Source organism: Gopherus evgoodei, chromosome 1 (assembly GCF_007399415.2).
Source record: "Gopherus evgoodei ecotype Sinaloan lineage chromosome 1, rGopEvg1_v1.p, whole genome shotgun sequence".
In the NCBI taxonomy this organism is placed as follows: domain Eukaryota; kingdom Metazoa; phylum Chordata; order Testudines; family Testudinidae; genus Gopherus; species Gopherus evgoodei.
The window spans coordinates 118,974,528-118,988,503 of record NC_044322.1 but is presented as its reverse complement, the minus strand read 5'-3'; the positions used below and the strand labels follow the sequence as shown (position 1 = coordinate 118,988,503).

The 13,976-nt window shown below is 41.1% G+C and overlaps 1 protein-coding gene across 10 annotated transcripts in view; it reads right to left on the bottom strand.

Annotated features, from left to right (window-relative positions):
• Positions 1 to 1,516: 1,516 nt before the first annotated feature.
• REV1 (REV1 DNA directed polymerase) overlaps positions 1,517 to 13,976 on the bottom strand; it is a 107,604-nt gene continuing 95,144 nt past the window's right edge. For all 10 annotated transcript variants that reach the window (XM_030570402.1, XM_030570437.1, XM_030570430.1 and 7 more), the window contains 5 exons: positions 13,525 to 13,645; positions 10,787 to 11,007; positions 10,361 to 10,517; positions 8,765 to 8,867; positions 1,517 to 1,943 (listed from right to left, as the gene is read on the bottom strand). In XM_030570402.1, coding sequence (XP_030426262.1) covers positions 1,832 to 1,943; positions 8,765 to 8,867; positions 10,361 to 10,517; positions 10,787 to 11,007; positions 13,525 to 13,645 — 714 coding nt within the window. In that variant the 3' untranslated portion in view covers positions 1,517 to 1,831. The remainder of the gene's footprint in view (positions 1,944 to 8,764; positions 8,868 to 10,360; positions 10,518 to 10,786; positions 11,008 to 13,524; positions 13,646 to 13,976) is intronic.

Below are 13,976 nucleotides of genomic sequence, written 5' to 3'. Positions count from 1 at the left end.
GGCTTCCCCAGGAGCCCGCCCTGGGCAGATTCGCTGAGGGAAGTGCATGGTGTGGAAGGGGATACTGAATGTTCCAAGGACAGCCAGGAAGGTCGAAGTTGTGTAAGCTGCTTGCCCTGGAGATAGTATGGTCAGAGAGAGGAGGCTCCCCTAGAGTCCTGACTGGCTTTGTATGGAGTCCTTCCAGAGCATCGCCCTGATAGGGCATGTGAAGGGCTGTTCTGCCCTTTACATTATTGCACAGCAAGGGGCACATGCAGAGGCCTGACAGAAAAAAATCTCTGTTAGCAGCATAGCTTTTAGAAAGTTATATACGTCTTCAACAAAAATTATGGATGCAAAGATCTTCTTAAAGAGATGCTCTAGGAACTATTTTGGGGAAGTTCTAGGAGGTCAGACTACATCATCACAATGGTCCCTTCTGGCTTTGGAATTACTGAGTGAGGTTCTTTGGCCTGTGTTACTGCAGGTGCTCAGACTAGGTGGTCATAATGGTCCCTTCATAATCTATGAAATTATGCTGCAGCAACTGAGCAACAATAGTAAATATTTACTAAGCAAAATACATCATCTGATTGCAATTCAGGGCTGAAAAATAATGCTGACATTCTTTACATTTAAATAGGCAAATTCATTCCATAGCAATAGATTTTGTTATTTGGGTCAGGTTCTGTATAAGACATGATGTGTTAATTGTTGCAGTCAACTACCATTTTGTGCTCACTGCGTGACTTTCACTCCCCAAACAATGGAAGCATCCCCTATAGCTGTTTTAAGGTAACATATGCCACAACATCTACATTTACTGTAACCCTACAGTGGGCACTTCCCATCTAATGAAAAACCTGAGAAGTGATTAGAGTGGGAGCTGAGCTGAGCTTGCCAGGAGCTCTCTCTGTGCCCTTCCAGTTTTTTTCTGAGCTACCCACGCATGCCTCACTCTGATCCTTCTCCATCATGGGGAAAGAAGGGAGCAGCAAGGTCCCCAGTACGCCAACCCTGGATTCTGCAAAAGAGGTAACAATGTGAAATGTTAAAAGGAAAAATATACATGCAAGTAATTTAAAACTTTGTGAACACCCATCACTATGATAACAAAGGTTTTCTGAATGGGGCCACAGAAATCACAGCAGTTTTATGTGCAGTGTAGTTAAGAGTGTGCTACAGAGTCTATGGAACTTATGCTTTCATACTTTGTGGACCTACAAATGTACAGAACACAGTGTATGCATTAGTTCTATGGGTATTGGCTTTATAATCCCAAAGGCAAGATAGATAAATTACTCAACCCAAAGCACTGCCTGTGATTTTAAGCTGTCACACTGACATGTATTCTAGACTACTGTATATAAACAGGTACAATGATTCATGGATTTTTCTCACAGAATTTTTTTGAGAGAACTAAATAAGCGCTTACCACTGCAGAGATTAGTAAAATGACTCAAAGCTACAGCTTTAATAAAGGGTTAGCTATATTCAAACTGAAGCATTGACAAAATGGAATCAGTACAAAAATATACATACAGTTCTTTATTAAACAACTGTAAACACTTCACTGTAAAAATCCATAAAACTTTATAAACAAACATTTTGCAAATAGATTCTATACTACAATAAAAGAATTTTAACACAATTATTTACATGCAATACTGACAAATTTGGCACTTTTTGAAAAGAAATGTACAAAACACTTTTTTGTTTAAAAAGAAATTGAAAATTATAAAAACTCAGAGCCTTACTATCATGCACTTTGCAAATACCTCACAAGCACTTATGGCACAGCTAGCAGAGAGCTCCAGGCTCCCACCAAGCTCTTTATTACAAGTTAAGTTCAGATAACTTTTAATGTGCTTCCATAAGTTTGTTGTAAAACCACCTGAACATTGTCAAGAATGAAGTCAAATGCCATATTCCAAACTGATTCCACAGACTGCTGCATTAACCTGGAGGGGGGAAAAAAAAAGGTAGCCATGCTTAGAACAATACAACAGTCATCCTTCCCAGGTCGATGTGTATTACAGTACGGGATGCTTTGGGAAGAGATTGTTTCCAACAGCCAAAGAGAAAAAATCCCACTAGAAATGAATCACAGCAGTTCAATATAAAAAATGTTTAGATTAGTCTTCAGTAAAACAACACACAAAACTATGTTAAAAGATTATTAAGAAATAATAATTATGCCAGTACAACCTTAATTTGGCCCCTTTATGCATATTCATTATTCTTTAATTACATGATTGCTAAATTAAAGTTGCACAAGATCTTAATTCTGGCATTTCCTAACTTTGGAGTTTAATAATGTTCTCTTAATGTAATTTGCTATGTTTTAAAAAAAAACAAAACCAACCCCCTGAAATTCCACGATGTGGCATCATACTAACATACCCCTGTGGCTCATCAGCAGCATTGAAACTTTTAGATCCATAGACCTCTGCCACTGAGCTAACTGATAGCAGTGGTAGGTTGCTATCCTTTATGCGGACCAGCAAGAAGGAGAATGAGACACCTTGCTAATGGGTTTCACAAATATTTGCTGAGACAGGAATGGTGACACTGATTGAGGGATCTTGTGTTCCATTCGAAACTCTAGAGTGGAGTGTACACTCTAACGGACATAGACTTTTCTGCCCATTTACCCCAAGCTTGACATCTTCTGCACCATCCCTTCCAACCTGCCTCTATCCCATCACTGACTCCTCATCCTATTCCATTCTCCTCACCTAGTTAGTCCCAATCTCCACTCCCCAAGTTTCTGACCCAGCCTCCTTGCCCAATAAATTCTAGTCCCCCCCCACCCTACCCAGCCTCCACTTCCTGATCTTCCCCCGCCCTACCTCCATTATGCAGCCTAATCTCCATCCCCATCTCATTCAATCTCACTGTCCTCACCTTCCTCTTCTCCTTGGCCCAGTGTCTTTGCCCAGTCAGTCTCAGTTCTCTCCCTGTGCCCCAGCTCCTTGTCAGTTTTGTCTCCCTTCCGCCCACCTCCTTCAACCTGCCTCACTGGCCTCCAGCTCCAGATTCCTTATCCAAGCTCAGTTTTCCCACCATCCAGTCTTCTCACCCATTCTCCTCCTCAGCCCTAGCTTCCTTGCCCAGCCAGTCCCAGCCCTCCTTGCTAGCTTCCAGTCCCAGTCTCCACTCCCCATCTGTCTCAATTTATTCCCCAAACCTCCCCCGCAATGCCAGTTGTCCATCTCTTCTCCCCTCTGCATTTGAATCAGATGGCTTCCTCCTCCCTTCTGCCAACAAGGGGTCACAGAATGCCCAGAAGTCAGTCTCCCTGCTCTCAGTTCTAGCGTCCACTCTGGCCCAAAGCAGCCATTATGGGGAAAGTCCAGTTTTGGAGTGTCCTGAGTCTGGAGAGGGCTTGCTCAGTTGCACTGTGGGGCAACACATACACATTCTGATCATACACAGAAGCTGTGAGAGGCTCAAGCATGCTCAGTGAGGACAGAAGCCCCAGAGAATTCAGCTAAGCTCCAGGAAGTCTCTACTGAGCACCTGTGAACTCTGCTTTTTCAAAAGCTTATAACTTGTCCATGTTTGGGCAGATTTAAGCAGACTAGAGCTTAAAAAAATGTTGCCAGAATATTTTCAACACTGAAGAAAAACTTATTTTCCCCTAGCCCTTGGTCTTGGAAAAGATGAACTGTTTTGGCTGAAATTTTCCAAAATAATTCAGCCTGGGACAGAATGGAAAATTTCAGCCTGAATGGTAATTCTGTCAAAGTTATAAGCAACTGAAAACAGGGTCTTATAATGGGAAGTGTCAGGCAACCTTAATAACAGGGGTGTAACTAGTCCAGTCTATAATCAATACAACCTTAGGTAATGCTCAGGCTGTTCTGAAGCTCAGAGGACTGTATTTCTCCAAATATAAAGAACTTCTCAGCAACTTTTACAAATTTCAGCTTTTTTGCCATTAGGATTACAATTTATAATCAGTCACCAGTTAACCTGTTTCTCTCACAACCTTACCCCCAATAGTGAAGGGATTTAAAAAGATAAATTTCTGGATTCTGACACTTCCCTCACATCAAGACATTTGGGCTGCATCTTTCTTCCTACAAGAATGCAATTCAACATTTACACAGAGCTCTGGCGTGTTGCATTGGGTGCTTGGCTGGAGGCTGAAACCTCAATGCAAGGGCAGAAGAGGCGTGACCAAACCCTCGAGATCCATGGACTAGTACAAGCTACCTCTCTAGTATTTAAAATCCAGGAAGAAAGGAGTAAACTAAAGGTTAGGACACAGAAAGCTGCCCAAAAATCAAATAGTGAGATTCTGTGCTGCATCTGTAAGAGGTGCTGCAAAGAACTCAGAGCCTAGAGGAGGGAGCAGCCCAAAAGTGACTAAAACTTTCTTATTCTACACTGCTACAGGGGGTCAGAGTGGCTTTCAGTGCAACTCTGACAGCCCTAGAGGGCTGCGTAAATTACAACAGCCTGTAATTGGCTGTATGAGAGCAAGCTGCAGCTCTATCCCATGCTTTTCCCACTCCCTCACACTCTGGTATACTCCCTATGTCAGGATTTGCAAAGAAGTCCTTTAGGACATCCTGAACCTGTCTTCCTTAGCTCCTCTGCAGATGAAATTCCCCCATGTCAGAATCAGGGCTCTTTATCCTGCTCTGTCTCCTTTACCTGGTGTACCAGAGGGCCAGAGTGGGGGTGAGAATGTCACTAGCTGTTTTTCCTTAAACATGGGATTTTGCACCAGTTTTGTTAAGAATTTTATATAAAATACCCATCTGTTCTCTTAATTTCACAGTATGACTAATTCATTTACAAAGACCCAATGACATACAATAACACAAGCATAACTGAATAATATTTTGCATTTCTTTGTGCCTATCTGATGATCTCAACCTTGTGAGGTAGGTACTATTTCAATTTATAGGTGGAAAAGCTGAGGCACTAAGCGACTTGCTCAAATCACAGAGATAATCAATGAGAAATCTACTTCAGATGACTCTCAAGCAGTTCAATCCAGAGGTGGATTAGAGTTTACCTGAAAAAAGATTCAAGAACATCACATCTGAACCTGGCATTATCTCTAGAATAGTGAGTTATGCCATAATGAAGTGCAAAGACATATACCGATGACCAAACTTGCAACTCTGGGTAGGCACTTGAGCTAAAAAAAGCTGCAGAAGCCACCTGCAGTCTCAACTGTGATACCACTTGGCTTAGTGGAAACACATTGGCAATGTCATGGCATAAACATATGGAGGAGGAAATGCATGGCAAGATTCTGAATTGAGACTAGAAGATCCTTCATCCTGTCCGTAACGGTCACAAACAGTTGTGAGGATGACCTGAATGGTTTAGTCCTGTTCAACTAAAAAGATAAGACTCTCTCTGAACGTACAACATATAGAAGCTCACTTCATCCTTACAAGCATCAGGGAAAGAAAGTTTGTAAGTATATTGCCTGACTGATGTGGAAATGAGACACTTTAGTGAGAAATTTTAGATGTGATCGTAAGTATACTTAGTACTTATAAAAGACTGTATAAGATGGGACAGCTACCAGGTCTCACAATTCTCCAACTCTACTCACAGAAATAATCACTACTAAAAAGGCTACTTTCATCAAAAGATGAAGCAACGAACAGGTAGCCAGCAGTTCAAAGTGGGGACTCACCAACTTTGTTAACATCAGATTTAATCCTCAAGGGGGACAGGTTCCTTTACTTAGGGATATAACCTGTTGTGACAGGGTCACGTCAGATGGCTACAGGAGAGTGATAGAAGGCAGATATATTAGCCCCAGGTTAAGTAGGTCCCCTTTCCCTGGGTAAAGTACCTATTGGGTGTCCCCTGGGTAAAGTAACAGGGAAGGTTCCAGAACAATCAGGAACTTTCTGGAAACCATTAAGGCAGACAGGCTGATTAGAACACCTGCAGCCAATCAAGAAGCTTCTAAAATCAATTAAGGCAGGCTAATCAGGGCACCTGGGTTTAAAAAGGAGCTCACTTCAGTTTGTGGTGCATGTGTGAGGAGCTAGGAGCGAGAGGATGTGCTGCTGGAGGACTGAGGAGTACAAGCATTAACAGACATCAGGAGGAAGGTCCTGTGGTGAGGATATAGAAGGTGTTGGGAGGAGGCCATGGGGAAGCAGCCCAGGGAATTGTAGCTGTCGTGTAGCTGTTCCAGAAGGCACTCTAGGCAGCTGCAGTCCACAGGGCCCCGGGCTGGAACTTGAGATAGCAGGCAGGTCTAGGTTCCCCCCAAAACCTCCCAACTCCTGACCCAACCAGGAAGATCTCTGAGGCTAGCCAAATCTGCCAATGAGCGCAGGACCCACCAAGGTGGAGGAGGAACTTTGTCACACTGTCCAGATCTTTCAAGAACTGGAGTGACATCAGAGTGGAGAAAACTGAGTGACTAGCAACTAGAAGGTGGAAAGCAGAAACAGCCACTAGCTGAACCCTCATGGAACTAATGGAAAATCCTTGCTGTTTCAGGTGGAATAAATAATCCAGAACTTGTTGCATAGATGCCTGGATCAGCGAAACACCTTTTTGCTGAGACCACAAGGAGAACCATTTCCACTTCAACAGGTATGGGTACCCAGAAGGTGGTTTTCTGCTATTCATCAGGATATTTTGTAAATCCTTTGAACAGATCTCCTCCTCAGGTGTTAACCATGGAGCATTCAGGCAGTAAGATGAAGAGCATCCAGGCTGGGATGAAGGCGATGTCCATGGTCCTGTGATTATGTATTTCCTGTACCCCTCAGAAGCAGTGCAAAGGCTTGGCGGTGGGAATTGGGATAAAGAAGGAGCTGAGGAACAGGGAAGAAATCGCTGGGAAGGACCTTGTGTCTGAATTTGGAGAGCTGCTGGGTGTGGGTGGGAGAAGTATGGAACAGGGTTTTTTGAAGGTGGGTGGGAGGGCGGGGATTATTAGGGAGCCTCTCCCATGCAGACCCTGGCTGATCATTAGCCTTTCTGAGTCAGGCACATATGCCCCTGTCCCCATGTGTCCCTGTACTCTCCTCCATCCCCATGTGACCCTGCACCCCCCTTCAGCCAGCGCCCTTCCCCCATGTGTCTCTGCACCCTCCTACTCCTGTATTCCTGCACCCTCACTGCCATTCAGCCTCCATGTCAGTCTATCCCCTCCATTAGCCCTTCTGAACCATCTGTGACCCCCACAGCAACCCATGTACCCCACACTGTCCACCCCCCATATCCCATGCATCCTGACCTGGCCCAACAGGCAGGGCACTGTGAGGAACACAGTCTATTTGCTTATCTATCAGCAGTTGGGGCTGCTCCCGCCCAGGAACAGATGCTCTCTGTTCTGGTGCCACAGCAGCCCCTGGTGGGTGAAGGGTGAAAGGCGTAACTACAGCACTTCTCCAGCAGAATGTATTTTCTTCAGAGAAAAAAAATTCTGCATGGGACATGAATTCTGTGCATGTGCAGGGGCACAGAATTGCCCCAGGAGTAAGCATTATCCATAAGCACTAGTGAATTCTTTCCCCAGTGTCAGAGATGAAAGCCTGACAAGCTAAATACATTGATCTCAGCTCTCTCACATTTATGTGGAGAGCTAAATCTTGGACAGAACAGAAACCTTGAGTCATGGATTTCTCAGGTGAACCTAGAGAAGCATCTGTGACCAGAGTCAATATGGGCTGTGGAGGGACAAAGGGAACTCCCATACATATGCTTAAAGGCCCATCCAACTGTGACTGTAAAAATCTGTCTCAGGCCATATGTAAATGTGTGGTTTGGCTTCCCAGCTTATTTACTGGTTGACAGTGCTGGGGGCCTTGATCTCTTGGAGGAGATCCTTTGCAGCACCATGCCAATATTTCTCTCTCAATACCAAGGAAGGACAGCTGTGCCAAGACTCTGCAATGTGCAGGGGGCACTTCTGACAGAAGTAGATATGCTTAGTAAGGCTCTGATAATAGACGCAGGGCAGCCTTTACTAGAAGGTGACAGAGATTCACTACCCTATTCTTTTTGGGTCTTAAGTCCCTGAAGATCTGGCACCTGTCCCAGACATGACCCTTGTCATGGAACTTTAAACTCTGAGAAGGATGGTCATTCACCAGGATGGATTTTCTGCAGTCGGTGCAAGGCTTAAAGCTCGGAGACCGAGGCAGTTCCTGGTACCAGGCATCAGCATCCAGAAGGATCAGGAAGCAACAGTTCACCAAAGTACAAAACAACTAAGAAATGTAACATACACTTACCTAAGTATGAACAAAGTACCAAACTATATACATGAGTACCAAACTACATACACTGAAAAGGACAATACTTGCAGAAACAAGCTAATATACTGACTACAAACCAAGGGTGATAAGAAGGAACTGAGGAGGATCAGGGATGGCTCCGCCCTTTATACTAACAAGCAACAGCATGAGGCAGCAGAGGGCACACGTATGACCTGGCAGATACCACTAAGAAAAGTGTCTGACTCTGGTGCACTGGGCATGCATACCTTTGAAGTGGAATGGACATGTGCAATCACTCAGAAGTCCATCCTTTGTCCGAAAAGCATTCCACTTTTTAGCTAATACTACTATTAAGGTTGCAAAATTGCTGCAGCTATTTTCACTTGCTCAACTTTCCAAAAATTAGGAAAGTTCTTTTACACAGTCCGATTTTATTTTTATTTTAAAATCATATTCATAAATGCCATGACTGTTAAGTTCATGCCCTTGCATTAGCATATCTAGTACATCAACTTTAGCATAAAATATTAAAGTTTTTTATATATATGAAATTAAGCTACCTTTTCATATACTTGATGACCAGATCTAACTTTTCCAAATCCTTTTCTTCTATCAGATCAGTACAGTACTTCACAACCTGTAGAATGTCTTCCTCCATGGGATCTGTAAGAAAAATATAGATACAGTAGGGGACTTTTCTTCAAGTATACTTGGAATCAAAGAAATTCTGCAGTGACTAGTATTTCAGGGCCTGATCTTGCAGCCCTTGCATTCCCACATCTCCCACTGAAGTTATCTGAAGTTTTGCATATGCAAGGACTGCATGATCCTGAGAAATCTGGACAGCAGACCTGTTGTTTTCTGCAAGAACAAGTGACAGCACAGCTATTAAAGAAATGGAACAGACATATGCATTTATAATGGAATAGCTGTTTCAACACTTTGGTAAGGCAGTGATGTCCTGAAATGTCAGAGAGACCAAAAAAAACTGCAGTTCAGATTTTTCAGGATATCAAGGAGGCAATAATTGTCTCAAATTATGTTAAAGTACAATGCTACTTTCAGGTTTTAATGATTGTTTTATACTTTTGTTCTTCTGTAATCTTATAAAAGAATTCTAATATGTATTATAAAACCTTCCAGTTCATCTTTCTGATAAAAATGTTTTCTGTAGAAGAGGAACGAGGAGTACTTGTAGCACCTTAGAGACTAACAAATTTATCTGGGCATAAACTTTCATGGCCTAAAACCCACTTCATCGGATGCATGCAGTGGAAAATACAGTAGGAAGCTATATAGACACAACATGAAAAAATGGGTGTTGCCATGCCAGCTATAACTAGACTAATCAATTAAGGTGGGTTATTATCAGCAGGAGGAAAAAATAAAAAACATTTGTAGTGATAATCTGGATGGCCCATTTCAAACAGTTGACAAGGTGTGAGTAACAGTAGAGGAAAATTAGCATGGGGAAATAGTTTTACTTTGTGTAATGGCCCATCCACTCCCAGTCTTTATTCAAGCCTAATTTAATGGTGTCCAGTTTGCAAATTAATTCCAATTCAGCAGTCTCTCACTGGAGTCTGTTTTTGAAGCGTGTTTTTTTTTTTGTTGGAGTATTGCAACTTTTAGGTCTGTAACTGAGTGACCAGAGAGGTTGAAGTGTTCTCCGATTGGTTTTTGAATGTTGTAATTCTTGATGTCTGATTTGTGTCCATTTATTCTTCTGTGCAGAGACTGTCTGGTTTGGCCAATGTACATGGCAGAGGGGCATTGCTGGCACATGATGGTGTATATCACATTGGTAGATGTGCAGGTGAATGAGCTTCTGATGGTGTGGCTGATGAGATTAGGTCCTATGATGGAGTCCCTTGAATAGATAGTGGACAGAGTTGGCAACAGGCTGTTACAAGGATAGGTTCCTGGGTTAGTGTGTTTGTTGTGTGCTTGCTATGGTGCCACTAGTACTCCAATTATCCCAAGGTTGTGAGGAAGAGAGAGACCATGACGATTGGAAAAAACACTAGCAAGAGAAGCAGGAACCACAGAAAAGATATGGTATAGAAATTCAGTTTTTCCCATATAGTTTTCTTTGTGATGTATGCAGAATCACCATGGGTGTATCTGAAAACCAAATTATCTGAATTACAATTTACCTGAAATAGTTGTAATCCATTCTTTGAGCAAGGTCTTTACATCGCTGAATTCAACAGCTCCAGCTAGATTTGGTACCTGTGATCTAATTGAGCCAGACTGTGCTGTCTGCAAAGCTGATGGGCCTGAAGTATTTGAGGTTGATGGAACTGGTTCCACCTATTCAGGGAAAAAAAATTGATATTGTTCATATATTTCAATGTTTGTCAGACTGATTTTCAAATATGTAACAGCTGTTTTCTGAGCAAAATACTGAAAAACAAGTCTTAATACTTTGAAAAACAAATACGAGAGGCAAGAAAAGCAGTGCAAGTCCTATTTAATACATTAAGCAGCTACAATAACATCTGTGATCAGACTGATTCTAAAGAACAGTCATTAAAATAAAGAGATAATTTACTGATAACTTTTAGTTTTGTTAAAATTACCTGAGATTTACCAGTAGCTGTACCTTCCTGATTTAAGAAACCATCTATTAGCTTCTGTGGGCTTCCAGAAGCAGCCACCATGTTTTTTGCAGGGCTACCAAAGAGTTTGTTTTTCAAAGGACTTTGAATCTTTTTCACAGGACTGACTTGATTTTTTTTCCTGCCTTTTTTCTTAGTTTTCACTGTTGCTTGCTTCAACTGTAATAAAGGATTCTTTGATACTGAAAAAGCAGGAATAATCAGTGGTCATTAAACTTTCTAATTTTTTTTTCCACTGAAAGCAAGAATCATAACACTTATGTGAAATCTACAGACCAATCATCCAATTTATCATAGACAAGACCCACTGTTTTTGGTTTTTACCGAAACAATCCCCAAGTTTTACAATTTATTTGTGTTTTTACTGATTTTCAACCTAACACTAAGCCACTCAAGTACATGAAAATAGTAATTATATTAAGACATCCTCTACATTACATGTGGTAGAGGTGATGTGTAGTGGTTTTGAGTTCAATTTAATTCACATTAAATTATGTTTGTTACAGTATCTTAAGGCTCTGACAGATTCAGTACTGCCTAGTGGCACTATGTATTAAGCAACTAAATACAGTTCATTAAATGAACCACAGCATTAAATTGCTTTTACCTTCAGTACTCTTACTTTTCCCTATTTGTTCTTTTTTTCTGTCCTCCCATTCCCCCGATATTAACCCTGATATTTACCCAGAAAACTGTGAATTTAATTTTTTGCATCGATTTTCACTCATTTTAAAATTTTTATAATGAACACAGATTAATTCCTGGAAATTATAAAACAAAATAAAAACCAAAAATGAAGAGCTTTAATCATAGACAAAATGACTTATTTGTATCTGTCATTCCAGTCACTGACAGTGTTTCAACAAAACTTTTTAAAGAATATTTTTATTAAGTTAGTGCATGCAGATGACACACAGCTTAATATTCTTTTTGACATCAAACATTCTAGTGCCTGAATGAGAAAAACCTGTTGAACCTAAATCCAGTCAGCACTATAGTGGCTTTACTCAGGCAAACGGCTTCACTATTCTCAAAGCAACATGCAGCCTTGAGAACTCGTGGACACTAATAATGCCCACCAGAAATAGCAGCAAAAAAAAAACAAACAAACAAAACTTCTTCCGCCTTTGGCTAGCCAAGAAACTATACCCTATCCCATTGGATTCAAACCTATCTACAAAGGCCCATGAATTGTGAACTCCAAGTTTGATTATTATAATGTACTATGTAATCTGGAATGAAACCAAAGAGACACACACACAAAATTCCAACTGGAGGAAAATGCAGCAGACCAACCAATGGTCACCAACAGGGTGACAGAAGCACATCACTCTGATGCTTTGGTCATTTTACTTGATCCCCACAGAATACTGGATCAAGTTTAAGGCAATGGGGGGATATAATCCAGACCCCACTGAAAGTCAATGGCAAAACTCATGATTTACATAAGATTTGAGCAAAGCACACCATGTGGACAAATGAAGGGAAGGGGTCCAATCTCCAAATGAAAAGCTGAGAAAGGTGTTAGATCCTTGTCTTTACTCTCAAATTCTAATTGGAACTGTATACACACAAGCTTCTCATGGAATCAATTGTATAAAAACCAAACATTTGGTGGCATATGCCACAGAAGCAATGAAAATACTAATAAGCTCTTTTATAGCACTTTTCATCAGCAGATCTCAAAATGCCTTTTAAAAGGTCAGTACCCATTATCCTCATTTTAGAGAAGGGGGAAATGTGGGATAGAGAGCTGAAATGACTTGTCCAAAATCATCCAGCAGGCCAGAAGCAGAGTCAGGGACAGAAGCTAGGTCTCCTGAGTCCAAGTCAGTGCTCAATCCACTAATAGGCACTGATCTGAACATTCAAGTTAAACTAAACAGTGAATTCTATCTTCAAGTCATGGGAAATGCACAGTTGACTCAAACTGAGGCTTATTCTGCAAACACATTTGCAACTAGTCCCATGAAGTCAACTGACTATTTGGCAAAATTATGTGCATAAGTATTTGCAAAATGGTATATTAAGTTTGGCAAAAACTGACAGTCTGTCAAAAGCAAAGGCAGTGATCCAACTGAAGATAGAGTGGAACAGTGACAGTGTGAAAGTCACTTCTAACGATACAAACGACTGTGTTGGCTACTCTGCTTTGTCCTCCAACTTGCTGCTTTAGGCACACTTTTTGGAGAAAGCTGGCTTGTTTTTCTACCTAGTCACTTTGAGATCAGATAGAACAGTCCCTAACAAAATAGTTGGAATGTAGAACAGCAGTGACAGAGTCCAGTAGCAGCTCTTGGTCATCTCAGATTTTAGGCATTCAGTCTATACCTATACCCACTCACTATTTTCCCTTTGTATTGTCACAAGGCTGGATCAACCAATATAATTGAGCCATGCTTCTTGGAAGAACCAGGGAAGAGAGGATCTTTAAGTCACTTTTATGCTGTCTTGATCCTGGGACCGTGCAAAAACTAGTCAAGTTCCTGGCATAATTTAAAGCCTACCTATGCTTAAACCTATGCCCAGTACAACAAACCTGGGGCCAAAATGTGTCGCAGTGTTCTTAGACTGTGGTATTCTTTTAAATGCATGAGTTATATTTTGCAATTTTCTTTAGGATTGCAGAAAGTCCCTTCAACTCTTAGAATGCTCCAGATACAAGACTGAGGTACATTTTTCATTTTTTTTTGACTCACCAAAGGTGCTCATCAGTTGCTGATGAATGACGTTCTCTGACTGCTTTTGCCTTTCATCATATGCATCTTTAAGTTCCTCTTGCAGCTCAGTAGGTAGTGCAGCAAAAACCTCTGGGTCCACCTGAACAATGAGAAATAGTTCATTAGAGGTTTTTCCACTGGTGACAACAGTGTTTGATGTTTACTTTTTCTTGTTTACTCACATGAGAAAGGGATTTGCGTTGTGTTAATTATATTTAGATAGGTATAGAAATGCAAACAGTAGATAATATATATAGATTTTAAAATCTATATATATCTGTCAACAAGTGAAAAACTTAGATTATTTTCCTTTCAATATTTACATTTTAAATGCAATTTATTTTACAACTAATTTGCTTAATAACATTTATAATAAATGAACTCAATTTAAATAACATACTCTGAGGTGCCAAATCAACTGCTTTATTTTT